Consider the following 27,539-nt stretch of genomic DNA (forward strand, 5'->3'; position numbering starts at 1 on the left):
CTAAATGAACTGTTGTAAGTCGCAGACTGTCTGTATCTAATTTACTCCATATATTCTTGTCTCAAAGCTTGACACTTGCATTATAACTGTTATGAGTTGAAACTGAAATCCATTTTTGTCCCTTCCCAGATCTTGAGAGATACTTACTCTGAGTCATGCATTCGAATTTCCAAAGAGGAGAGGCGCAAAATGAAAGACCTGTTAGGTAAGGAAGCCAGTCATGCGTTCTTCCTGGTCCTCAAATATCTAAAATTGAAGAATTATTTTGCATTATTTTATTCATTAATGTTATGGGAACTGTTATAAGTTTGATCATGTTCTGCCCTCACGGTCTGTTACTGATCCCACTACGATTCTCCTGCTAAGAAATATAAGCCCCTTCTAAATGTTCCTCAAGGGACGCGGTGGCTCAGTGGGTTAGGACGCTAAGCTTGTTAATCAGAAGGTTGGCAGTTTGGCGGGTCGAATCCCGAGTGCCACGTAACAGAGTGAGCACCTGTTACTCGTCCCAGCTTCTGACAACCTAGCAGTTCGAAAGCATGTAAAAATGCAAGTAGAAAAATAGGGACCACTCCGGTGGGAAGGTAACAGCGTTCTGTGTCCCTTTGGCATCTAGTCATGCTGGCCACATGACCACAGAGATGTCCTCGGACAAGCTCTGGCTCTTTGGCCTTGAAACAGAGATGAGCACCGGCCCCTAGAGTCGGAAATGACTAGCATGCATGTGCGGGGGAACCTTTACCTTTACCTAAATGTTCCTCACTCAGTGATAACTGAGTTTAGGGACTGAAATAATTAGCAGCAATGTGTCAGATGAATTCCTGTTCACTCCCAAGGTCCAGATGTTCAGGGCTCTCCTTCCATTCAATAACAAGAGGCAACCCAACTGCTCTCTTCCTTTGGAAGACAGAACTGCCACTGGCACATAGGTTATTCTCCACCCCAGGAGATAGCCTGTTCCTTTGGGTACCTTGGAGAGCATTAGTACTCTGCATCACTTCCATCAAAAGAAAATTCAGGTGCCAATCTAACTGCTTTCTGGGCATGGCAACGTGTCATTATGTTTTTCTTGGGCAATACAATCTCCTCCCCGCAAATCATTCTTCAGCACCCCCACTCCAGAGAGGTTGGGAAGAGGTAGCATTGCTGTGCATAACCCAAAGAAATGCTGGTGCACAAGTATAACAATCCAGAGTGCTTCCTGCTACCCACTTTACATGCACATATCCCAAACTTACTTGATCCAACCTAATCTCACTCCAGTTACAGTATACAGGATAAAGCCTTGTTGTGCATGCCTACTTTTTCCCAAAAGACAAAATGTCTTAGAGCAGTGCTATCAGGATTTGTTTCCTTGAGGTGAATTTGCACTAGAGTTTTGAAATGTTTATTTGCTTTTCCTGCAAAGATCAGCAGAAGCAAACATGCACTTCTAAATGGCAGGATGAACTTCAGGAAACAGTATGGGTAGCCCTCTGGAGTTGCCCCCACTGTTTCACTTAGAACCTTGCATTTCTTTCTTCTCCCTTCGGCCACAAAATTGCTAACTTTCACATGCACGAGCCTTAGCTTGTTTCCTTCTGCTGGACCTTGCCTCCTGTTCCAGATTCTGATGGACTCTTATTCAAAAAGGAGGAGAGATTCTCAAGTGCCATTGCCATCCCCAAACCACAAATTCCCCATATAATCAAATGCTTTAGATGATTAAAACAATCTATTTGATGCAAATTAAGGGACTATGATAGGGACGCGGTGGCTCAGTGGGTTAGGACGCTGAGCTTGTCAATCAGAAAGTCGGCAGTTTGGCAGGTTGAATCCCGAGTGCCGCATAACAGAGTGAGCGCCTGTTACTCGTCCCAGCTTCTGCCAACCTAGCAGTTCGAAAGCACGTAAAAATGCATGTAGAAAAATAGGGACCACTACAGTGGGAAGGTAACAGCGTTCCGTGCGCCTTTGGCGTCTAGTCATGCCGGCCACATGACCACGGAGACGTCCTCGGACAAGCGCTGGCTCTTCGGCTTTGAAACGGAGATGAGCACCGGCCCCTAGAGTCGGAAACGACTAGCACGCACCCTTTACCTTTAAGGGACTATGACCAACTGCAACAGAAGGCTGTCTAATGCTGGCTGCAGAACATCAGATCCCTGCTTGCAGGTTGCCCTTGGAAACAGCGCACTCTTTGATGTGCTTCCTAAAGTGTGCTAACTGGAGTCATCTCTGAGGCTTGCTTCCATCAGGGGAAATGATCCCTAGCCTGAGCCTGCTGATTAAACTTTTCCTTTGTATTGTTGCCATCAGCCGAATTCCACGTGGGCATGGATGTCAGCTCCATCCCAGAAGAAGGGATCAAGAAAAGAATTGTGGTGGCTGCTCGTGATAACTGGGCCAGCTATTTCTCTCGCCTTTTCCCAGTAAAAGTAAGTTAGCCCTACCTCAGCCTTCCATAACTTGACACTTCTGTTACCATCCTTCCACTAAGATTCAGGGGTTTCTTTCCCCGCAGGGCTTCAGCTGTTATGGGTAATATAGGTTATACGGCAGCCCTCTGAACCAGGATCTCTGCCCCATAGAGGTTGCCTGTGCAATGAAGGCTGACATGGTTGAAAAACTGACCTTGACTAGATAGACTGTGTGAGAAAGCTTTAGCACACCAGGAAGTTTTCAGCTATCATGTTTAAGCCAATCTCCAGAACATACTACTATTTGTTTGTTGCCCTATATATATTTTTTCTCATCTCAAGGCAGCGTTCATACCTAATGCTCCCACCTCCTAATTTCCTCACAACAACTTTGTGATATGGGCCAGAGTGACAGAGAATGACTGGCCCAGTCACCTACCTGGCTTCCTTGCCTAAGAGAGGACCAGACATCAAGGTCTTTAGCCCAGCACTTTAGCCACTACACCACACTGCCTGTCATTTTTATTATTTAATTGGATTCACCCCCTTATGCTAAACTCTACTTTGTTTAAGTATAGTTTATAGACTAAAGCATTATCGGTTGGATTTCCCTGTAATGCTGAGCCAAGCCAGATAAGCTACATTTTTTTTTCTTCACCTGGAGTTTTTTTCTTGTCCCATCATCTCATTTAATCTGGATGGGTAAAACTGCAAAACTCAGAATGAAAATAGGTAAGGTTTTTTGTTTTTGTTTTTGTCCTAAGGGTAGTGTTCTTGGGGGAATAATTTGTCAAGGATAGACCCGGCCTGCTTCTTTTGTGTTCCTCTTTCTTTTGGCCCAGTGGCCTGAAACAGAGCACGAAGCTGTAGTTTTCATCCATCAAACATCTAGTCCAAAGAGGCCGACTCTTCAGATTGCTCCCCCTCTCACAAAAGTTTCCCTTCTGCCTGAGCAAACCATGGGAACATTTTGTCAACCATTTTGTGGCTGCTGTCTGTTCCCTTCCTAATAGGGAGAAAATGGAAGTGATGTCCAAATACTGGGAGTTTCTCACCGGGGTCTGCAGCTGTTGAAGAAATCCAAAGAAGCCAGTTTCAGTCCTGAACATCTGAAGATCCTTTGCAACTTCAGGTGAGAGGCAACAAAATCCATGCATAGAACTGTTTGCTAAATTCATGAGGGAGGCCATTGCCTCCTTGGCAGTAGAATACCACGAACCCACTCTAGGCTCCCTGGCAAAGATATACGTAGAGGCTGAGTGTGGTTACAGCAATTAATGCAGGTGAGTTGGCTGCACATTGGAGAACATCAACTGACTCTGCTTGGCAAAAAAAACCCTCCTTTATCACCTGATTTTGCACTGCACATCAATTCCCAACAGACATCTGAAATCATATGACTTTTTATAACTATACTGAAGCATTTCATTTCTTTTTTCCAGTCCTTTTTTTATTCCTTACCCTACTTGATTTCATGCTGGTGAGCAGGACCTATTTTAGTCCTCTGCATTACTTAACTATTTGATAAACTTTAGATAGTTTAGTTTGATAAACCAAAACAACATACATACGTACAACTATACGTATTCAATTAAAAAAACCTTGAATGTTCCCAAATTCCCATTAAAATACAAAATAAAACAAGTTTTGCTCTGCTTTGATCTTCTCATTCAATTCATGCTTGATTCACTTGATTCATTTTGAGTTATTCAACCTGCTTTTTTTTGCTGCAGCACCACCTGGTCTAGACTGCACTGGGTGCAGATTAGAGAGATCAACAAGCACAGGTTTATAACTTGATAAAAGGGGAGAGTAGATGACCTTTGTCGTAGTACTTTTTGTGCTAGTAGATTTATTATAACTTCAGGTATCTTTTGAGAGTTCAGAAGGCATGTCCTAACAAAAACTATCCCACTAGGCTTAGTAAAGTAGCTGCAAAAGAACTAAGCCAAGGATGAAAGCCAAACAAGCCAGGGAATTCATGTTCTCTTATTTTTTTTCCAGTTATGCAGATGTCCTTTCTTTGGAGCTGATCAGTCGGAATGTCCTTCAGTTGTCTCTGAAGAATGAGCAGCTCATACTTCATTCACAAAAAGCTCAGCAGATCAAGGCTACAGTGGAAATCTTCCTGAAAGAATTGAAACAGGTAAGAACAAGATCATTGTGCAAGTCATGAATCTTTATAGGCTGATATCTGAGGGAACACCTGCTGCTGGCATCAAGTTCCCTTCGTCCAGTGCGCTCCCACAGGGAGGGTCTTCTCAGGGTGCCACCGGTAAGAGATTGCCGGCGGGTAACACCCAGGGATAGGGCCTTCTCAGTGGGGGCGCCTGCCCTTTGGAACCAGCTGCCAGTGGAGCTGAGGACTGCCCCCGACCTCTGTTCATTCCGCCGGGGCCTGAAGACCTGGCTTTTCGAGCTCTCTGGCCCAGGCTGAGGATTAATTTATTTTAATTGGGGTTTTATTTATACAGGGATAAATTTAATCTTTTTTAAACTTGGTTTTTAACTTTTGTATTTTTGGTTTTTAATTACCCTGTAAACCGCCCTGAGTCCTCCGGGAAAGGGCGGTATATAAATGTAATAAAATAAAATAAATAAATAAATAAATTTTAGAGGGATTGTACAGGTACCCCATCTAAAAGCACTCTCAAAGGCAAATATTTTAATGTCAACCTATTTCCCCAAATACTAATAGTCCTTAACTTATGACCACAATTGAGCCCAAAATTTCTCATGTTAAGTGAGCCTTGCCCCATTTTATGACCTAACCGTTGTTAAGTGAATCGTTGTAGTTGATAAGTTAGTAACAGAGTTGTGAAGTGAATCTGGCCTCCCCATTGATTTTGCTTGTCAAAAGGTCGCAAAAGGTGATCACATGACCTTGGGACAGAGCAACGGTCGTAAGTGTGAACCAGTTGCCAAGCATCTGAATTTTGATCACATGATCATGGGGATGCTGTAATGGTTGTAAGTGTGAAAATAGGTCACAAGTCACTTTTTTTCAGTGCCGTAATTTTGAACAGTCACTAAATGAACTGTTGTAAGTCAACGACTACCTGTAATTTCAACCCCTTACCTCTGTTTTTCCTCTCTCATCCTTCCAAAAGGATTCCAACTATGTCATTGCCATGCGTAACTATGTCACAGATGACAAGAGCCTCTTAAATTTCAAGAAAGGTGACTTCATTCGACTACTTCCCATGAAGGGACTGGAGCCAGGTAAGAAAGATTGAATCCAATGTATCCTCTTTCAACCTCAAAATATCCCTTATCAAGAGTGAAACAGCTGCCAACTATAGTGCATGGTTTTGAGCATTTTAGAATGTCATGTTCAAAACAGATCTCTTATCTCCTTCTGAGCTCACACACACAATATCTCTTGCCCTGCTGTCTCACACTCAACGAGTTTCAAGTTCAAAACAGGGTGTTTCAAATTCAAATATGTCTGCATTTGTTGAAAGAGTCCTTAGACATTACTGAATCCTTAGCAAGGTGCTTGACCATCAGGAACTCAATTCTGTGAAATCATCCAGCCCCAAGTAACTAATACTAAGAGTCCACAATGTCAACCCAAACACACACACACACACACACATTATTGCTTCGGTCAGACAAGAACATTGGTTAGCTAATTTGAGTGACACAGTTCTCAATAGCTATGCTGATTAAAGAATTCTGGGGAGTTTCAAACTCACAAAGCAGTAGCATATTCAGGATTGGAGAGAGAGACTCCCCTATGGGAAATAAGCTGCAAAGATAAGATAACTTTTATTGTCATTTTTTACTACGAGCACACTGGCCCACGTTAAAAATGAACAATGCTCTCAAAAGAAGTATATATCTACCCATATGTCTACCCATATACATACATAACACATATATATATCATATATATATACACATGCTTACATACATACATACACCATTTATACACATAAATACACATATACACGCACATGCCATATATACATACATACACACACATACATATATATATATGTGTGTATGTATGTATATGTATGTATGTCTTGAGTATTTTTTTATGCACCCTGTCGACCCAAATATGGGGAGAAGAAATCTTTTGCCTGTATCAGCCCAAACTAGGGCCATCCACAGGGAGCAGTTGCTACTGCGACAATCATTTTTATATTAAATTTGGATTGCTAACAAAGAATTAAAGGGAGACTGGTATAGCTATTTCAAGCTGCTTTGCTCTCATCAGCTATCACTGTCCATTTTGAAAACATGGCAGAAAGAGGAAACTTGAGAGTTCACAAGGTTGGTGCTGTATGGAAGAAACTGTGACTGAATCTAAAGACCACGTAAGTTAAAGTTGGCTAGCCTAATTTCAGTCTTTTCTGTTCAGGTTGGCAGTTTGGCTCTATTGGTGGGCGCTCTGGCCTTTTCCCTTCTGGAATGGTGCAGGTTGTGGCAGCTCCTGATTACCTCAACCTCCACATGAATCAACATGAAGAAGTCCGAACAGGCTGGAAGAAAAACACACAGGAGAGAATAGCTAACAAGGAGGTGAGGGTTCAAGCAGAGACCAAGGGGATTAGTCAAGCAAGAAAGTGAAGGGAGGAGACCATGTTGTTGTTGAAGAAATGCAAACCATCCGCAGAGACTGCAGAATATGAAGAAGACTACGCAAGAGATGGAATATGAATATCACAGGATGATTTTTTTTCCACTACCAAGAGTACCAGTTCTCTGATGACTGATTTTCTATCTCTTCAGAACTCTGCCCCCAGCACAGAGTCAGAAGTTACCAGGCCTAGCACACCTGTAAACTCTCTTGATATTTGCCACTACACTATGACGGAGTTTGCGATGGCACATTTCCGAGAAGCCCAATTCATGTAGGTATTCTGTAGCAAAACCCCTTAAAACATATACTATTGCAATCTACTGTTTCAGTTTAATTGCTAGCTGTGGCCCCCTATGTATTTCTTACGTGGTCACCAGCATGGGAAAAGATTCTTCGTTTGATGGTTGTAACCTTGTTCATGCGTGTTGTGTGCAAATATTCAGACGTTATCTAGGTGATGTTAATTAATTTCTTGTTTTAATGAAAAGATGGTGTACAAATAGGTTAAACAGACCAGTGAATAATAATCTGGGACTGTGCTTCTCATTCCTTTATCAATGCAGGGAGGATCTGCACCTTGTGGAAAACCCTTTGCTTACCACTGTCAAGTTTATTTGGGCACAGGTTTTTTTCTCCAAACCTTTTCCTTATATATACTTTTGGGCTCTTTTGTTTCTCAGAGTCTTAAGGCACATAAAAGTAGTTGAACCTTCAGTAGTGCCTCAGACATTGCAATTCTGAACTACATTTTCATTAATAATACACACTGTGGAAAAATGAAGGTATCAGCCAGCTAAAAAAAGAACATACAAAGGAAAGAATACTTCTAGCACCTTTATTCCTCTCCAGATACTGTATCTTGAAGAAACTGTTGTTCTATTACTTGCAAACAAGGCACTTTTTTCCTATCCAACTGGGAACTGGGATCAACTACACTGTCCAGGATAGATAAATTCAATCAGTCATATAAAATAGCCTTCTGATCCTTCTCCTGAAAAAGATTTCCTATCCCAGAGATAGAGTGGGACCAGAGTTTTGAACGGGCCAGTGATCTATTTGGAAGACATTACTGTGCTGTCAGAATGATCAGAGAAGCTACATCGATTCTTAGCTGCTCAGATATATTTTTCCCAAGACCACTTCTGATTCATCAACTCTACTGGAAATCTTTCGTGGCAAGAATGCTTTTCAGTTCAAAGCAGTGCTTTTTTTGTAAAAGAAAAAGGTGCCGGAACTCACACATGTCATACAACCCGCCTTGCCTACCCTACAAGGTTCCATCCAAAAAAGGTGCCGGAACTCCATTCTGAGCGTTCTATGACAAAAAAAAGCCCTGGTTCAAAGGTTTAGAAGCATGTGACAAAAATGTTCTTTGCTTGGCTAGCTGAAATTTTGCTAATTTACTGATTAGAAATAACTGGGTAATTCTGGAAAAACGTCCCAATGTACTTCCATATTTTTTATAATATATGGAAAATACTGGCTGTGTACAAAATTGCCATCCATTATAGCCAGCAAGTAATTATACACTAAAGAAGCATCTCTCCTCCTCTCCTCTTCCCTTTCCTCTCCTCATGATTTATCTCAAAATAAATATTTTTATATTTCATTTCTGTGCACGCATCCACAGCAAACACACACCCAGGTGTATTCTCCATAAATTATTATGCTTCATCCTGTTAAATCCCAATCGCCGTCTAAATTTAATTCTTTTTCCACCATTTTGTTTAGTGAAATCACTCTTGATGTGCTGTAATCAGTTCTTTTTAGTGTGTATTTATTTAATCTGCAATGTTTCGTTTAATGTTTGATTTGTTATAATCACCTTTACATATTTAAAATATATGTCAATAAAGAATTAAATGTTGAAAAAAGTATGTGGACGTTTTAAATAAACAGCGCACTGAGGTTCATGGAGCTAAGAAACAGATTGTCAGGTGTTATCTCAATCTGAGAGGAAGCATCTCTGCTGATAAGACCAAATCCCAGACTATTGAGGGACTTAAAGCATATCTAAAGGGATGTCTTCGTCTTTGACTCATGCAGAGATTTTGAATACTTATCATGATTAGTAAGATAGTATTTTCTAGATATGATCCCCTCAGAAGTGAGCCTGAGTCTTTGAAATCCTTTGTCGTGATATATCAAAGAGGATGTTTTAAGTGTTTTGGAATCTCAAAACACCCCTGTTCCAAGCAAAGCAGCTATTTTTGAATTTGAAGCAGGGTGTTTCTTACTTGAAATGGGGATTTTGAATTTCAAATGGTTTTGTGTATTCTTTTTTCCTTCCAGCACACCTGTTCTAGTTTTAAGGATGCTTTGAAGTCTTCTCTATGAATAGCTCCATCGGTACCATAGCTTTTGTCTTCATTGCAGGTTTATAAAATAAAAAGTGATGTGATCTGCTCTGAAACCATATTGATCATTTTATTTTATATTTCACTTCAGAAAGCTTAAGATACCTTACATAATTACATTTCCTCATTAACAGGTGATGGCATTTTCCTAAGTGGGACAAACCAAAACTTGTTTTTCAGATAGAAGAAACCATGTTTCCAGAGCCTTGCTAGAGGATTTTAGATTGGCACAGCTGCCAGTTCACTTAACTAGTTCAGGTTTAGTTAATGCTGGTGAGACTGGTCACAGTTATATAAGAGCTATTGTATTATTTCTGAGTTCCAATTAATTTAAGAGGCTATTTACATTGATCAGTTAAGCCTGTGCTGTTAGAGAACAAGGTATTTCAGAATCCCAAATTTTCATAAAAGCTCATAGAATTAGTCTTACTGAGTGTCTAGCAATATTAATAATTCAATTAATAATTTAATTAATTAAATAAATGTTAATTTAAATGCATTAAATTATTAATTAATAATAATTAATTTTAGAGCTTTTTCATTTCACAAAGGCAGAATCAGGTGAGTTGGATAAATGGAAAGATTAACTGTCACAAGACCAGTTACTCCTGGCAGACATATCAAGTAAATATTATTTAGCAAAGAAGGATTGAGAATAAGCTGTCAACCATTTCAAGGATTGATAGTAAGGTAAAGATGTATGGAGCTCAAGATGCAAAGCACATGATTGTTTTTGTCATTTTGTTTTTGTCCTTAAGAGTCGGGAGTGGGTTTTCCTGTCTTCAGCACACAAAAGAAAATAATGAAATGATTGCGACTTTAACACTGAGCTTGCTCAGAAGTCCTTAATTGTTTAACACCTCCTGAGCTTCATTAGCAAAAAAACCTGAATGGAGCACAAAGCCTATTAAAACCGTATTCAATATAATAAAAACACTGAAGCTGCATCATTAAAATCAAAATAGAGAAGGTACCAAGTACTGTACTTATAGTCACATAAATCTATCGCATAGATAGACTTCCATCACCTTCCCAACAAAGCTTCTTATTTTTTACATGCCCTATTTATTCTTTCAGGGTGGAGAAACATGTATGCGGCTGATCATTTCTACTGAGTATTTTATGCCAAATGTTAAAAGTTTTTAATTTAAAGATGTTTGGGTCTAAAGATGTACTGGGAATTGTGTTAGCCCTTTAGCATAGATTAAGTTATTGCTTTGCAAATCGATTAGAGCTCATATAGACCATACTTCAAAAATCATGAGCACAGATGGCTGCTTTCTAGCATGTCAAGCTGCGTATGATTGACATGTTCCTTACAAAGGTGTTAGCATAGCTTGTTTTGTGAGTCCAACAATGTTGATTGTTCAACATACTCTGCTAAGCGAAACACAGCTAATGGTAGCCTATGATTTCAGTTGTTATATTTGATTTTATAAAGAACCCTCCTCTTTTAATTCTAGAGCGGGGCCCTTCAAACTTGGCCCTTTTATGACTTGTGGACTTCAACTCCCAGAATTCCTCAGCCAGCCACGCTGCCTGAGGAATTCTGGGAGTTGAAGTCCACAAGTCATAAAAGGGCCAAGTTTGAAGACCCCTGTTCTAGAGTCTCTGCCAAAAACTGTTCACATATGCTGGGTTTTTTTTGGCGGGTGGGGGTGGAGGGCTTGGTAAAACACAAGTAACTAATCTGGAACAGTGAGGGGTAGAACCTGAGGCCTTCTGCAAATCATTGTATGTGTTTCCACTGAGCAAAAGTTGAAGCCAGGAATGAGCACATGCTAAAGGTTGGAGCATCTCCTGTGGCTTCCCATGGTTCATTTTGTAGGTAACAAAATCCCCATTTTGTGTTTCTGCTAGGCTAGGATGGAAGGGCACGGGAGTTGAACTGATGGACCCCGCTCTCTTGGTTCAGCATACGAAGGTAAATCAGGAGGAACCCTCCAGTCTGGGTTCCTCCTCCTCTTTGTCATTTGGGGCACAGAAAGTTAAAAGATGGGTAAGGGGCAGAGGTCTTAGGGTTGTTTTTTTAATATTTGTATTAAACGTTCTTAAAAAAGGAGATAAAAACGAGTACAAATTAACACAACATGAGAAAGTAAAAAAAGAAAAAGCAATCAAAGCGAAAGTTAAAAAGGCAAGAAAGGAAATATCAAACCAGGAGAGAAAGGGGAGAAGACACAAAGAAGTCACTGCCCATCTTCATTACAGCAGTTAGAAGTACAATTCTAAATTTGCTTCTTTCTCTAAAGTTACAAAAGTATTCTTCATATAATCTATAAAGGTAAAGGTAAAGGTTCACCCGCACACGCGTGCTAGTCGTTTCCGACTCTAGGGGCTGGTGCTCGTTTCCGTTTCAAAGCCGAAGAGCCAGCGCTTATCTATATCCTGTCTAATAATCAAAACTATAAATCATAAGTTTGGGGGGTTGTTTTGTTTTCTGCAAGAAGTCTGTAAGGGGTTTGCAGTCAGCAATAAATGTAGATATTCTCTTTTCTCTAATTGATAGAAGTTTTATTTTCCATACCTGAATATGCAACCTGAACCCAAGTCCTGGAAGCTACCTCTGGAGCTATAGCATGGCTCCTGCCACCCCTCCAACAATTACTATCGAACTACACTTTTGCTACTACAGGAAACATTATTAAATATTTGGGAATTATTCATATTAAGTATTCATATTACATGTAATTACATGAAATCTGAATTAAAACGAAAGCTAGATTCAGTTGAATTTATTTTTTTCTTCTGCTCCTACTCACAGAGACCCACTTTGTGTAGAATGCTCCAACATGCCATTTAAGGACCAAGTTCCCCACTCTTTCAATTAGGCATGACTACCCTAGAACTAGGGACGCGGTGGCTCAGTGGGTTAGGACGCTGAGCTTGTCGATCAGAAGGTCGGCAGTTTGGCGGGTCGAATCCCGAGTGCCGCGTAACAGAGTGAGCGCTTGTTACTCGTCCCAGCTTCTGCCAACCTAGCAGTTCGAAAGCACATAAAAATGCAAGTAGAAAAATAGGGACCACTACAGTGGGAAGGTAACAGCGTTCTGTGCGCCTTTGGCGTCTAGTCATGCCGGCCACATGACCACGGAGACGTCCTTGGACGAGCGCTGGCTCTTCGGCTTTGAAACGGAGATGAGCACTGGCCCCTAGAGTTGGAAACGACTAGCACGCATGTGCGGGGGAACCTTTACCTTTACCCTAGAACTACATACTGCCCTTGACAAAGGTGCACAGGTCTTTTCCAAGGAATCAATCCAAACGTTTTGTAGGTGTGATCCTTTCACTATATGAGCCTGTTCTGTAAGGAGGAAAGACAAAATAAAGGGAAGGTGAGATAGAGGGGGGAAAATAGGTGTAATGAAAAGAAAAGCTAGTTGGGTGCTTTACTCATTTTTGGCTCTGATCCCATCCAGCATTAGGTGTAAAATGTGCCCCCTCCCCATGAGTTATTCTTGTGTAAATTGACCAAAAAATAAAAAGTGTTGCTTAGTCACATATTAAGTTTCATTGAGCAAAAAGGACACCCATCATTTTCTGCTCATCTTTTTTTAGAATCCACTGCCTCTGTTGAATCTCTGCCTTCTGACTTTGTAGGTACCGATCCGGGAAGCTCTCCTGTTTCATTCTGATGATGAGTTGAATAACTTGGCTACAGGAAACTTTTTGAGTACGTAATGGTCCATTAGTGAAGTGATGGGTACTCTATTGCTAGAGCACTGATTAAACTTTTATTTAATTTAGCTATGAATTCAGGAAAGGTACTGAGAACATTTCTACTTTTACTAGCTCTCTGAAAATCAACTATTAGGACTATATTTTTTCACCAGAACAACTTCCATATATGTTTGTTTTTGAATTCTTTAAACCTTTTCCAGCTGACAATATGGTAAATAAAAGAAGAATGATAGAGACAGGAGAGAAAGGATTAGCAGTTAGTCATCATCTTACAATGAAATGTGAGAAGGGGATGCATTCTAATACTTATATTAGACACTCAACCTGTAAAAAGGGTTTTGGTTATGCAGAGACATTTTAAATGCTGTTGGAATGAGAAACATTTTTCTCATGGGAGTGTCTCGATACTCTCATGTAACACCTCTTCTCCGCAAGCTGCATTGGCTTCCAGTTGCCCTCCGGGTGAGATTCAAGGTGCTGGTGATGACCTATAAAGCCCTAAATGGCATGGGTCCAGATTATCTCAGGGAGCACCTGCTGCCAGCATCAGTCTCATCCTGTGCGCGCCCACAGGGAGGGCCTCCTTAGGGTTCCGCCGGTTAGAGATTGCTGGCGGGTGATTCCCAGGGGGAGGGCGTTCTCTGTGAGTGTGCCCGCCCTTTGGAATGAACTGCCGATGGAGCTTCGGACTGCCCCCGACCTTCGCTCTTCGCCGGGACTTAAAAACCTGGTTGTTCGAATTGTCTGGCCTGGACTGAGGGATTTTAAATTTTAAAGTATTTAATTAAATTATATTAAATTAATTTTAAAATTTTAATTTTATTGTTATTAGGAATTGGGGGCCTGTACTAATTTAATTCCATTTTATTCTTTTTTGTACTGTTTTAATTGCCCTGTGAACCGCCCTGAGTCCTTCGGGAATAGGGCAGTATATAAATTCAACTAAATAAATAAATAAATAAATAAATAAATAAATAAATAAATAAATAAATAAATAAATAAATAAATAAATAAATAAATAAATAAATAAATAAATAATAAATAAATAAATAAATGCAACGCTTGATTGCCACCCACCTCCCTTTAAAAAAATAGTTGCACATTCTGAAGTAAGAATCAGGAATTGTTTTGGACACTAGACAGCACTGCAAGATCTTATGAGGTAGTGCTTATGCATCTCCTGTCCCACATTTTGTGAGAATTTTCAAAGATCTTTTACAAGAATAGTGAAATCATGTGCATTTGAGTCTATAGTTTTATTTTATTGCATATAATCAGGGATCAACAGATGTTCACAAAAATTATATTGCTAATTCTTACTTTGAATCATCCCCTTAAAAAATTCATTGGCAGTTTCTGTTTTCTAAGTGGAAGATAAATTTAGATGATATTGTACTGTTTGTGTTTGATGTGATAATACAGACCAAAACAGAGGCCCCTGAATCTCTTCTTAGGAATCAGTGCCATAACCTTATATTTTACTTATTCAGTTAAGATCAATGCTGATTTTTATTTTGAAGCTCTGATGAGGTTCATGGGAGACCAGCCAGGCCTCAAGAAAGAAGATAAGATGGATTATATCTATGAAATCCTTCAGGTTTGTGGCTCTTGTAATGGATTTGTATAGATAAAAGTGACTCGAATGAGACCTGGAAGGACATCATATTTCTGCTGAAGGAACATTGATAGCCTTGAAAGGAGATTGTTTTTGTGATGCTTATTTCCCCTATATATATATGCACACTTTAAGAATTTGCAAAATATCAGTCCTAGATCAAAGATATCAAGAGGAAGCAATATATACAGCTGACAATAAGGATAAAGTAGGAAATAGGAAGAGGGAAGGGAAGCAAAAGTATTAGGAAAGGAAAGACATTAAAAGTTCTCAAAGAGTCATTTCAGAATATGAGTTCTTATCACTAATGAGTTTATATGTACTGTACTTTGGTCTGTTTACTTCGAACTATGGTAAGCTAGTTCTGTTGCCTTGGGACCTTTTTGTTAAAGTTGCTGAGAAGGTCTGAACTTCTGCTCTGAGTTCAGCAGTGAATTCATTGTTGATTCCTTTTCTGTGGCACACAAAACTTGCCCCTTTGTCCTCCAATTTCTATTTGCTAAAGCAGGGGTGTCAAACTCAATTTCATTGAGGGCCGCATCAGCATTGCAGTTGCCCTCAGGGGGCCGGGTGGGTATGGCCAGGGTGGGCGTGGCCTGCTGGGTGGGCATGGCTAGAGTGCGTATGGCCTACTGGGTGGGCATGGCCAGCTCTGCATAGTTTGCATCAAGGGTGCCTATGGGGGCCCGGGCAGGAGTGGGACAGATCTGAGGGTCTCTGGCAGAAGGAGATGGGACCAGGGCCAGGGCCAAGGCAGTGGCGGCCGTTCCCTCACTGTTTCCAGGATGGCTTCACGGGCCACATGAAACCACTTCGCGGGCCGGATCTGGCCCCCGGGCCTTGTGTTTGACATGTCTGTGCTAAAGCAATAATGCTCTCATCCAGCACAAAAATGGGCTAAGGGGAATAGGAAGTCCTGCTTTCTGGGTTCTTCATCAGAACCAAAGGCTTTTTCATATATTCTTATCAACCACAATGCAGATTATCGCAAGATACTGACCTCAATCTGACCTCAGATTCCAATGAAAGTGCAAGATAGCACTCCAACCTTGGGGGCTCAGGATTGCAAAGTACAATTAGTGACCATTGCAGAATAATTAATATTCCAATGTTTCTCAGATCGGGGTAATCTTAGTGCCTCCCATGTGGCCTACAAGAAAAGAGGAAACTAAATCCTTCACATTTTTCCCCTTCGCTTTTATAGTTGTGCAAAGAGAAGAAGACTCTGCATGATGAAGTTTATTGCCAGGTTATCAAGCAAATCACCGAGAACCCTAATCTGTAAGCACCAGAGAACATAACGCTGATTCTTCACACCTTGCATGGGTTGCTGATCGATTCCTGACAAATATTTAAAGTGTTGGTTTTAACTTTAAAAAAAAAACACTTTATGGTGTGGCACCTGGTCACCTGGTCCTCCTATTGGTATCAGCCCAAAGTTCTGGTTCATTTAATAAGGAACTCCTCATTGCCCCAGACTGCCAAGAAGTCAAGGGAACCAACATCAGAAGCTGCTGCTTCTCCGTAGTGGTTCCAGTGCTCTGAATAGACTCTAAAGGGATCTCAGGCTGGCCCCTCGTTGCTGTCTCTGAGAAAAAGGTTTAAAAGAGAACAGATATCAGAGAATGTCTTAACTGAGTTTATGCACCAGTCCATCTTCGACTCCAATTATTTATTTTTGTAGTATTTTGCTTTGGTAATATAGTGCCTTTTGGTTTAGGTTTTTATTAGTGTGATTTTATTAGTACATTTTTAATCATAACATGGTATTTTTAATATTTTGCCTATCTTGTAAGTGATGTAAGCTGTAGAGAGTCGTTGGATTCCAATGGGATATAAATGCAATAGATGATAGATAGATAGATAGATAGATAGATAGATAGATAGATAGATAGATAGATAGATAGATAGATAGATAAATAGATAAATAGATAAATAGAAAGGAAACAAACAAAGATAGGAGCAGTGACTCATTAGTCTGATGGACTCCGTTTTGGGAATTGACAGATAATTTATGTTATCTTGTTATATGTTTGGGTCACATTTTCTTTTATTCTTACAAAGTTCTACAGAGTATTATTTATTTTTATTTATTTATTTTAATTCCATTTATATCCCACCCTTCTCCGAAGACTCAGGGCGGCTTACAAGCTTAGCAGTAGCCTTCATTCTATGTATATGCCTGCTTATTAGGGCTTTCACACACACCCCAAGCGGCATTATTACAAAGTCAGCTTATTGCCCCCAACAATCTGGGTCCTCATTTTACCTACCTCGGAAGGATGGAAGGCTGAGTCAACCTTGAGCCTGGTGGGATGCGAACCTGCACTAATTGCAGGCAGCTGGTATTACTTAAGGAGGCATTAGCCCACTGCTCCACCAAGGACTCTTATATAGGCTAAACAGTGATAGGAAGCTGCTCCAGATAAATGTGGGGTTGTCCTAGTTTTAACTTCAAGAGTACAAATATCTTATCTCATAGGTTTCTTTTTAAAGATACTATAGCAGTCCTATAGAAAGGTCTTCCCAGATCTTGGGTTTAGGTTTTTGGTTTTTTTTTAGTGCTAGGTTGGGCAATCTTTTGATGATCACATCCTCATTTCCATTTTTTTGGAAGGCAGGGAGTTATGTGGGTGGGGGTGGGTTCATTGGTGTTTTTAAAATTGTGATATGGCTATTTGGGGGCTAACCTAGCTGTTTTCACATTTCCCACCTCAAATTTGCTTCTTTGTACCTTTTTGTTTTCCACTTTCTTCTCATTTATTTCTCCTCAGCGTTCTCTTCTCTCTTTTTCTTTTCCCGTTTAGTCAATAAGACATCTTTTCATTTGTGATTATGGGCTCAAAATCTGTCACAATTCTTACTTTTTGTTCCAGGGACAGTTGTCAGCATGGCTGGCGGCTCCTCAGCCTTTTGACCGGATACTTCCTCCCATCCAGTACCTTGAGGCCTTACATCACTGGGTTTTTACAGCAGATCTGCTATGATAGTACCCACCACTGCTCAGGTACACCACACGTCTTCTCCTATTCACTGGAAGAGCAGTTTTTAATTCATTAGTTGGGAAGAATTTGGTGGAATTTTTCCATGCTCGCAGTCTATCCACCACCAAACCTTCATTTCTGTATGTCCCTTGACATCCTTTTACTAGTCAACAGCCAACCCTCAGTCCTGTGTGGAGAATGTAGGTGGGGAACTCATGAATGAGTTCCAGCAACTAATTCTATTTTGGCAGAAGCCTCTTTAAATGTCAGCCACACTTCCTACGTCGTATGCTCAACCTTGTGTCTTTTTTAATCCCCAGGAATAGCCAAGGATTGCCAGAGCAACCTGAGGAAACTGATTACGTATGGAGGCCGACAACACTTGCCCTTTTTGGCAGAGATGAATGCATTTTTGGTAAATGAAAAGCAGATATGGGTCAAGGTGGGAGTGTCTTCCGCTTGAGTGCTGATGCAAATCTCCCAGGCAGAAAAGCAGAAAAGAGCCTAGCTGGGGAAGATGATAAAACAAAGCAAATACTGGAAATGGAACAGCTTTTTAATGTGCACCTTGAGGTTGAATCATTTGCATAAATATGATTTATGAAGGTCAGGATCGAAGGCAATTTGATATGTGAGAAAACAGGCTTTTTGAGCAAAGGTTTGTGTGTGCTGCTTACCGTAGTATTGCCTATTTAGGGAGGCCTGATGTCCAGAATTATGCCAAATCATCCAAATGTTTTAGAATTTAATATTTTGACCACCTTCATCCTCTGGCAGCATCACCTTGAAGAGCACAACTACCCCAAGATTCATTATTTTGGGGCACAATTTTCCTGTATTTTTGACTATTTGTAAAAGTAGACTTTGGCATGATGAATTTTTAGAGGCAAATAGTGGACTTATGTAATGACAAAACCTGTTTTGATAGGTCACATCATTTGCACACATATATTTATAAATTTCATGTATATCCTTGGTGTCCATTAAGAAGTTTTGAAGAATTAAGCTGGAAGAATATGTTGTTCAAATAAATTCTTCTTTGAGATGATTACAAGCAGTTATAAGGGAAGACATCTAAGATAAAACATGCGTTATGTGAAACAATGTATCTGGAATAATAGATGTTATAACAATATTTGAAGGAAAACAGATCCATACCTGCTATATGAATCATAATCATATATGTGATTACAGAAATGGCCCAGAAATCAATTTTTTACTTATTAATGCTAAGGAGACTAGCATTAGGAGTAAGACTAGCTCAAATTGCTCACATATATATTTGCTTTCATCAAAATTATCTTTTTAATCAAATGTTAAACCAAAACGTAGCTTCAAGTTCCATTGATTTGAAGGATAAAAAATACAGGTAGTCTTTGAATTATGACAATAGGGACCAGAATTTCTGTTGCTAAGCAAGGTGGTTGTTAATTGAACAATGCCAGATTTTACCGATTGCCAAGTACCTGAATTCTGACATGACTGTAGGGATGCTGTGACCGTCATGTGAGGATCTGTTGTAAGTCACTTTTTTTGGTGCCCTTGTAACTTTGAATTGTTGCTAAATGAATCAATGTAAATTGCAGACTACCTGCACTGAAATTCTATTTCTTAATTCTATTTCAAAAGTGCTCAATTTTGCCAGGAATTGGCTTTCAATTAGGAACACAAAATGCCTCTACTGTACTGATTCTTGCTTTCCTATTGTCAGAAGGGCCACTGTTTCCGCCGGATATCAATCCTCTTACCTGGAGGTCTGCACTATAATGCAAGGATTAAGACATTCGATGTAAGTTCCTGTTTAGTCCATTAAACAGCATATTGTGGAGTGGTGCTCACAAACCCATGGTGATGAGTACTTTTTTCTTTCTTTTTTTTAATTAACGTTGATGTTGCCTTACTGCCTTACTGAGGACATCTGAAGAGCAGTTTTGATGCAGACATCTAAGAAGCCAATCTGCATCTTTGGTTACTCAGTTTTACTTTTTGAAGTTCTTGTGTCTTATTACATGAACTCTACCTGTAATATTTTTTCTAGCCTTTTGGGGAGCGGGGGAGGGAAGGTTAAGGGAGCTTGGCAACAGTAGTTTGCATCCCTGGATTAAAAATAAAGCAGATAAAATTGTTGATGAGAACGGCCTGAACTTGGGAGTCACAGCAGACAACATATACTCCATTGGGCTGTGTTCCTTCCTTTGTAATATCAATATGGCACATTAGGAATCCCTTCAAATTTCTCCCTTCTTTTTTGGATTTGGGCAAAGCTTTGTAACCTGCTTGCTGAGAGGTATAGACACGATCATACTTTGGATTAAAACTCATAATAATGCTAAATTCTCTCTTGCTTGACATATGAAGAACAGTCGCAGGAATTGAGTACGGCTAGTCTAGAGAAAAGGAGGACTAAAGGGGACATGATAGCAGTATTCCAGTATTTAAGGGGCTGCCACAAAGCAGAAGGGGTCAACTTATTTTCCAAAGCACCAGAAGGCAAGACAAGAAACAATGGATGCAAACTAATCAAGGAGAGAAGCAACCTGGATTTAAGGAGAAACTTCCTAGCCATCTGTCTGAAATGGTATAGGGTCTCTTGCTTGAGCAGAGGGTTGGTCGAGAAGACCTCCAAGGTCCCTTCCATCTCTATTCTGATTGAATCCAGATCATCTTTCTGAAAACTGAGAGGGCTTGTTTCACCCACTGTTTCTCAAATGTGTGGGTTTTTTTTTTTGTATCTGTGGTTGTTCCCATAACAAAAACAGTTTTTTTTAAAAAAGTAATGGAATTAAACAAAACCTAAATCTCATTTGTCTATCTCCCTTACACCTTCTGATTTTTAAAATGAAAGACACTGAGTTCAAGATGGCCCTTGCCTTTGAAGCCCTCCTTCCTTCCAGACTTCATTTGTCAGACCACATTTGTCCAAAGCAATTTGCACACGCTGAAGTAGACAATTTTTTTTTCTGATTGTAGGTTACAGCAGACGTGTTAAAGGAAATCTGTAAGCACATAGGAGTTACTGAGTTGAAGGAGATCCAAGAATTTGCCATCCTAGCCAGCAAAGGCAAGTGTAGTGTGGACGATAGTCAACTTCAATATGTGAAATCTGTTGAATGTGGTGATTCATTCTGATGCAGCTTCCTCCTTCCCATAGACTTCTACTGCCAGGGTCTTAGTTCTCTGGGGTTATGTGAGAAAGAAAGTAAACCCTCTGATTTACATATCAGGACGTAGCATTGATTGACATAAAGGTAAAGGTAAAGGTTCCCCCTCACATGCGTGCTAGTTGTTTCCGACTCTAGGGGCCGGTGCTCATCTCTGTTTCAAAGCCGAAGAGCCAGCGCTTGTTCGAGGATGTCTCCGTGGTCATGTGGCCGGCATGGCTAGACGCCAAAGGCGCACGAAACGCTGTTACCTTCCCACCGTAGTGGTCCCTATTTTTCTACTTGCATTTTTTACGTGCTTTCAAACTGCTAGGTTGTGTTGTGATTCAGGGTCAGCCTGTGGGTTCGGCAGTTGGGTCGGACGACTCAGAGGAGGAGGAGGGGGGTGTTGAAGACCTTGCTGAGGGGGTTGAAGATCTTGCTGATGAGAGCCCTCAGCCAGGCCCCTCCCACTTGGTCACCACGGAGACCCAGCTATGTGAGCCTGACAGCATGGATGAAGATGACCCACAGCTGGCCCTGTTCAAGGACGCCCGACGCAGGAGGCAGTCAATTAGGAGTAAACAGAGGAAGGCAATGTGGCTTCTCGGAAGGAGGCAGAGAGAAGCCACGCCCTGAACTCTATATAAGGGGAATGTGTGGGGAGGGCTGGTTTGCTGAAGGCAACCGCTTGGATAGTTCGTGTTTCTTAAAGCTCCTGTTTCTTGGTTCGTGTCTTGTTTGTTTTTGTAGCTATAAATTTGGCAGGCGTAATTCCAGCCTCTTGCCGTTTGTAAAGGGGTTGTCCCTGCCTTTTCTGCAGGGCCGGTAGCAGGCTGGTACAGAACAGGTTGGCAGAAGCTGGGACGAGTAACAGGCGCTCACTCTGTTACGTGGCACTCAGGATTCGACCCGCTAAACTGCCGACCTTCTGATCGACAAGCTCAGTGTCCTAACCCACTGAGCCACCGCGTCCCTACTTTTAAGCAGTTCTTAAAAGTAGTTAAATACAATCTTAGATGGAAAACAACACATGACATGGCTTCTCCATTTTGCCTTTCTCTTTGTAAAATAAATAATGACATGGTGTAATATCTCATGCCTTGTTCATCTGACATTGTATTTAACTATTTTTAAGCACTGCTTTAGGACCAGGCAATTTTTACTATGTCCTGATACTGTACATAAAACCATAGAACTCGAAGAGGGTGTAGTAATTTCTCAAGGCTTGTAGATGTCATGTTTTGCTTTCAAATGATGCCAAATATATATTCTCCTTCTGTCATGACCATTTTCTTTTTGGTGTCTGTATGGAACAACTAATTTTGAAAAAAAGTTTAAAAGTTTTATGAGACGAAGATGGAAAGATTGAGATAGGAAAAAAATGTTTCCATCTTAGTGAAGTCTGATAAGCTATGCCTTGGTGGAGCAGTGGGCTAATGCCTCCTTAAGTAACACCAGCTGCCTGCAATTAGCGCAGGTTCGCATCCCACCAAGCTCAAGGTTGACTCAGCCTTCCATCCTTCCGAGGTAGGTAAAATGAGGACCCAGATTGTTGGGGGCAATTAAGCTGACTTTGTAATAATGCCGCTTGGGGGGGGCGAAAGCCCTAACAAGCAGGCATATACACAGAATGAAGGCTACTGCTAAGCTTGTAAGCCGCCCTGAGTCTTCGGAGAAGGGCGGGATATAAATGTAATAAAAATTAAAAAAAAATAAAAAAAATATTGTTCGGTGAAAATTGACAGACAAGCTGGATGAGTTTAATATGTGTGATACTTTGACTTATGACTGTTTTTCACACTTATGACCGTTGAATCATCCCCATGGTCACGTCATCAAAATTCAGACGCTTGGCAACTGACTCATATTGATGACGGTTGCAGTGTCCTGGGATTATGTCTGACAAGTAAAGACAGGGGGGAAGCCAAATTCACTTAACAACTGTGTGACTAACTTAACAACTGTGGCAAGAAAGATTGTAAAATAGGGCAGAGCTCACTTAACAACTGTTTCACTTACAGCAACAGAAATTTTGGGCTCAATTGTGGTCGTAAGTTGAGGACTACCTGTATTGGGGGAAAGATTTAAAATATTTGCCTCTGAGCTCAGTGCTTTGGATGGGGATGGCGTGATCATCATTTTTTATCCTATGCAGGCAAAATGATAAGGCCTTTGCACCAGGAGGAATATGTCCATGACTATTTGTTAGAAGAAAGTTCAATAGGACTAAATTTCTGTAGGATCACTTGGAAGATTCCTTTGCACCTTGATAATGAGGCCTACATCAACATTCATTATAACCAGGTATGAAAGGAAAAGTATTGCACTGTTAGTAAGACTGTAAGAAGCTGGTATGGGATTATGGTTAAGGTCTGGACTAGGACTTGGCTATCCAAACACAGAGGGATTGAGTGAGTGTCAGTCACTTTCTGCCCAAAGTAGTTCAGTGGGTTGTTGTGGGGATAAAATTAAGACAGGTCTCCTTGGATGCCTTGTAGAACTCCTGGAGAAGATGTAGGGTGATAATTATGATGATGATTTTGATAATAATGCAAAGGGTGGCTGACTAATTTTTATGGAAGGTGACTCATGCATTGGCTAGAAGTACATGATAAATTCCTATTCCCACTTGGTTGAATTTGTTGTATTTACTTAGTTATTAAACTTGTGGTTGTTGTTGTTATCACAGGATAATGCTAGGAATTGCAGAACCTGTGCAATTACAAATGTTCCTTCAGTGATGCCAGCTTTAAAAGCCTACTATGGAGAAGTACAAAGCAAACTCTCTTCTGGGTTATTTATTTCTAGGTCTTGCAGAATTATATGACAGGATCACTGCCGTTGCAGCACACCAGCAGACTTGGGCAGCAGCTGGGCACCTTGGCTTTGCTTCAGCACTGGGCCAGAGGAGCTAAATCGGTCCCTACAAGGTAAGGCTTTCTACAATATTGGAATGGAGGTAGGAACATCAATTCAGAATAGAATGTAGACTAGGTTGTTTGTTTACTGATTGGTGCAGTCTAAGCAGCGGCCCCAAAGTGGGAAAAGATGGTGTGCTTAGACCTATAGTATTAAGGAAATGAGTCACTGCCAGGACCCTCTATGTGTTTCCCATTCAAGCAGTTCTTTACAGAAGCTGACACCCTCTGTTAGCATACTCAACAGAGCCTTGCAACACCCCAAATTATATTGTATAATTTCCCTTCCTCTCCAAAACCTAGAGTAGCTTTCTTTTAATCCATTTTCAAAAAAGCACACATAAAATGAAAAATTTACCATACACAAAAACAAGAGCCTCAGACAAGAGTATGTATAGGTGTATGCGTATTTGTATAATTTAAAAACTGCCCATCTCCCTCAGTGACTCTTAACAGCAGCCAGTTAAGCTCCCTTGCTTTTACATAGGATCCTGATGCTCTATTCCACAGGTGTCAAACTCGATCGCATCACTTGACATAATCATACGTTTTTTGCCTTTGCGGAGCCAGGGTGGGCGTGGCCTGCGTGTGATATATCTGGCCTGCGGGCCACCAGTTTGACACCCCTGCTCTATCCAGATCAATTCTTCCATACCTACAGTATTTATTCATAGAATTGCAAACTGCACACTAACACTTGGCATTCAAGCATGAGGTTTTTTCTAGCTCACTTTGAGGATAACGGCAAGAAATCCTCTGTACTTCTTCCCCAGGCACGGAAGGGTTTTTCTGAATACTTTCTAATTTTAGTTTATGGTCAAGTCCATATTTCCTATTTATTTCAATAGCGAGGAACTGAAGAATTACATCCCTGTTTCAATCAACCACATGAGCCCAGACATTGTTGAAGTTGCCATGGCTTATCAACTGGAGACAACAGAACCATGTGAGCCACTGCAGGCACAAATACGCTTTATTGGTGAGTTCAACAGCTGCATTTGATAAACATCTTAACCTTTGTTCTGGTGTTATGCTGCTACCTGAAATATGTTTTGAACGTGGTAGCGTGGGATTTGAAGGGAATGTTTTATTTTTTTTATACCTAATTTCCTCCAAAGTTGTGTGTACATTGTACATCTACATGCATTGTATAATTATCCTCAAAGTAGGCTAGATTCTTGCAATAGGCAAGATTTTGGGATGGCTTTCTTGCTACATCATCTCATTTCTATATGCATATAAGTTGTATATTGTTGCCAAAGCTGTGCATGCATAGATGACCGCCAAGGATGATCTCCCGCTCATTATATGGGGCAAGTTGTGGGCAGTTCTCTATTTTAAATCTGTTCAAGACATTATTACAAAGCTTTCCAGATTTACTTGCACAGCTAACCAACATGCGTAAACCCATTTTCTCCAAACATATAGCAACAATTGTGGTCTGTGAAAGGACCCTTGTATAAATATTCATTTTTATATATAGGCCAGAGGCAAGGATTATATGGATCAACAAGAGAGAGTGAGGAAAATTGCTTTGACAGAGATATGCAAGCTCCATTGCCAAGGCAACAAGGGATTAAAAAATGTTTTAAATTCAGAACAGCCAGATAACATTTAGAAGCAGCTCACAGACAACTTCCTAATTCATTGAACTATAAGAAGAGAATCGATACATCACAGGCTTACAAGGTTCTGTTACAATCTCAATAAAAGATATTTTAGCCCTTTTGTGGAGTTGATTTGTTGATTTGGTAGTTAGTGGAGCTAACAAAAGCACAGAAATATAATCCCTCAAAAGGCAAACCTCCTTAGGATCATGAAAAGTAGCTGTAGCCTCGTCTGTTGCTATCATGAAAATAGAGGCTGTCCCAAGGTTGCTGTAATTGTCCACTTGGGATGATGTGCAGGCAGGGAATCATATGTCAGTAGATGTCCAACCACAACTGCAAGCATTGTTGGGTATGCAAAATGCTTGGACCTGGAGGTTTGGGCAGCTTTGAAAGTGCCACAGCTTCAATGGCTTGGCTTTGAGCCACGTTCTTGCTTCCACAGAGATGGCAACTTGCCCTGGAAAAGATGCACAGCTGGTGTGGTTTTGGCGACTCTGACATGACATTCCTGTCGTTTCTCTTCTTGCAGAACATATGATTCAGCTGCCGCTCTTTGGCTATAATGTTTTCTCTGTAGAGAGGATCAGTGCCCCAGATATCACCTCACCTTGCATTGTAGGAGTGAAGGAGGAGGAGATTGTTGTAATGAGCAGGGAAACCCAGGTAAGATTCTAACAGAAATGTCACAATGGATGAAACACTGGAACCTAAATAGATTGTTGGGGGCAATAAGCTGACTTCGTAAAAATGCCGCTTGGGCCCCCCCGAAAGCCCTAATAAGCAGGCATATACATAGAATGAAGGCTATTGCTAAGCACATTGATTTGTGCTTCTTAGATTGTAAGCTGCCCTGAGTCTTCGGAGAAGGGCAGGATATAAATGGGATTAAAAAAAAAAATCTCAAGTCAGGACGTTGCTTCCCGGCTCTTTCAAGGATACCAGCCTTTCCTTGGCCTGACTTGGTCAGAAGATATTTCTATTCTTTATTCCCAACAACATTTGGTTACTAACATCAGCCATGCTGAGATTTTAAAAAGCCAATACAACCTACCCATTTCATTGAGTCTTGCCGGCTGATATGTTACAAGGAGGATCTCTTTTTAAACGAATGCTAAGGCTCCCTGGTGCATGAAGAAGATAGTCCTTGACTTAGGACCACAGTTGAGCCCAAAATTTCCACTGTTAATTAAGTGGGACAGTTGTTAAATGAGTTGCACCTCATTTTATGATCTTTGCACAGTTAAGCAAATCACTACAGTTGTTAAGTGAATCATGCAGTTGTTGAACAAATCTGGCTTTCCCCCATTGACTTGTCACAAGCTGGTTGCGTAGGTGACAAATGATGATTGCCTGACACTGGGACAGTACAACTGTCATAAATACGTGCTAGTTGCCAAGGGCCTAAATTTTGATCAATGACCATGGGGATGGCTCCAACGGTCATTAAGTGTGAAAATCAGTCATAAGTCACTTTTTCAGTGCTGTTGTAACTTTGAATGGTCACTGAGCAAATGGTTGCAAGTTGAGAACTGCCTGTACTACATTATTGCCATAAGTGTTTGTTCTGCTTCACGTTTTATCCTTGTTTGTATATTAGCCACTCAGGGCTGGTAACAACTGGAGCAGCTTACAAGCCTAGTAAAACCATTTATAGTTTTAGGTCAAATCTTTCATACCAAAATTGTCAAAACACAATTCTGTGAGGATAGCAACTTTCTGTGTTCACATTATCTGAATTCTATTGCCCATATTCAGTCCCCCCAATGGAACTTTACTGATGTATTTTAACCCCCACACATAGAGAACTGGACAACTAACATGCCTGGGATCCACTTTTAAAAATTATTCACAACATCTCGACATGTAATTATGGCCTTCACTGAGAACATTGCCCTTTAATGGGAGCCGAGTGAAGGTGAAATGGAATATTAAAGGATGAAAAAGATGACCGATTCTGCAGTGTCCACTATGCTTGTCTTTCCTCATGTCCAGAGCAATCAGATCATCATTCCACTGAACCAGATAGTACGGATGAAAACCTTACGCCCAGTCAGCACAGCTGGTCTTCCAGGCGTAGAAATCAACTATGGCTCAACAGAAAATCCCAAGACAATCTGGTTTGAATTACAACAGGTACACATCAATCGTGCCATCTTTTAAAAGAAATATTCTAAATGTTTATTGCACTGCCATCTTTTTTTCTAAAACCATAGCCAAAGGTAGCATAGCATAGATCAGAAC

At 40.6% G+C, this 27,539-nt stretch overlaps 1 protein-coding gene across 1 annotated transcript in view; it reads left to right on the plus strand.

Moving 5' to 3' along the window:
• MYO15B (myosin XVB) overlaps window positions 1-27,539 on the plus strand; it is a gene marked incomplete at its 5' end in the record, with an annotated part of 103,420 nt that overhangs the window by 74,863 nt on the left and 1,018 nt on the right. The window contains 19 exons of the mRNA XM_081319007.1: window positions 130-205; window positions 2,299-2,417; window positions 3,413-3,531; window positions 4,404-4,545; window positions 5,510-5,621; window positions 6,769-6,929; window positions 7,140-7,261; window positions 7,554-7,614; window positions 12,948-13,020; window positions 14,519-14,625; window positions 15,848-15,924; window positions 17,520-17,687; window positions 17,948-17,990; window positions 20,598-20,688; window positions 22,926-23,074; window positions 23,579-23,700; window positions 24,537-24,667; window positions 25,828-25,961; window positions 27,291-27,431. Coding sequence (XP_081175133.1) covers window positions 130-205; window positions 2,299-2,417; window positions 3,413-3,531; window positions 4,404-4,545; window positions 5,510-5,621; window positions 6,769-6,929; window positions 7,140-7,261; window positions 7,554-7,614; window positions 12,948-13,020; window positions 14,519-14,625; window positions 15,848-15,924; window positions 17,520-17,687; window positions 17,948-17,990; window positions 20,598-20,688; window positions 22,926-23,074; window positions 23,579-23,700; window positions 24,537-24,667; window positions 25,828-25,961; window positions 27,291-27,431 — 2,148 coding nt within the window. The remainder of the gene's footprint in view (window positions 1-129; window positions 206-2,298; window positions 2,418-3,412; window positions 3,532-4,403; window positions 4,546-5,509; window positions 5,622-6,768; window positions 6,930-7,139; window positions 7,262-7,553; window positions 7,615-12,947; window positions 13,021-14,518; window positions 14,626-15,847; window positions 15,925-17,519; window positions 17,688-17,947; window positions 17,991-20,597; window positions 20,689-22,925; window positions 23,075-23,578; window positions 23,701-24,536; window positions 24,668-25,827; window positions 25,962-27,290; window positions 27,432-27,539) is intronic.

The sequence above is a fragment of the Vipera berus genome, assembly GCF_964194415.1.
Source record: "Vipera berus genome assembly, chromosome: 2".
NCBI lineage: Eukaryota > Metazoa > Chordata > Lepidosauria > Squamata > Viperidae > Vipera > Vipera berus.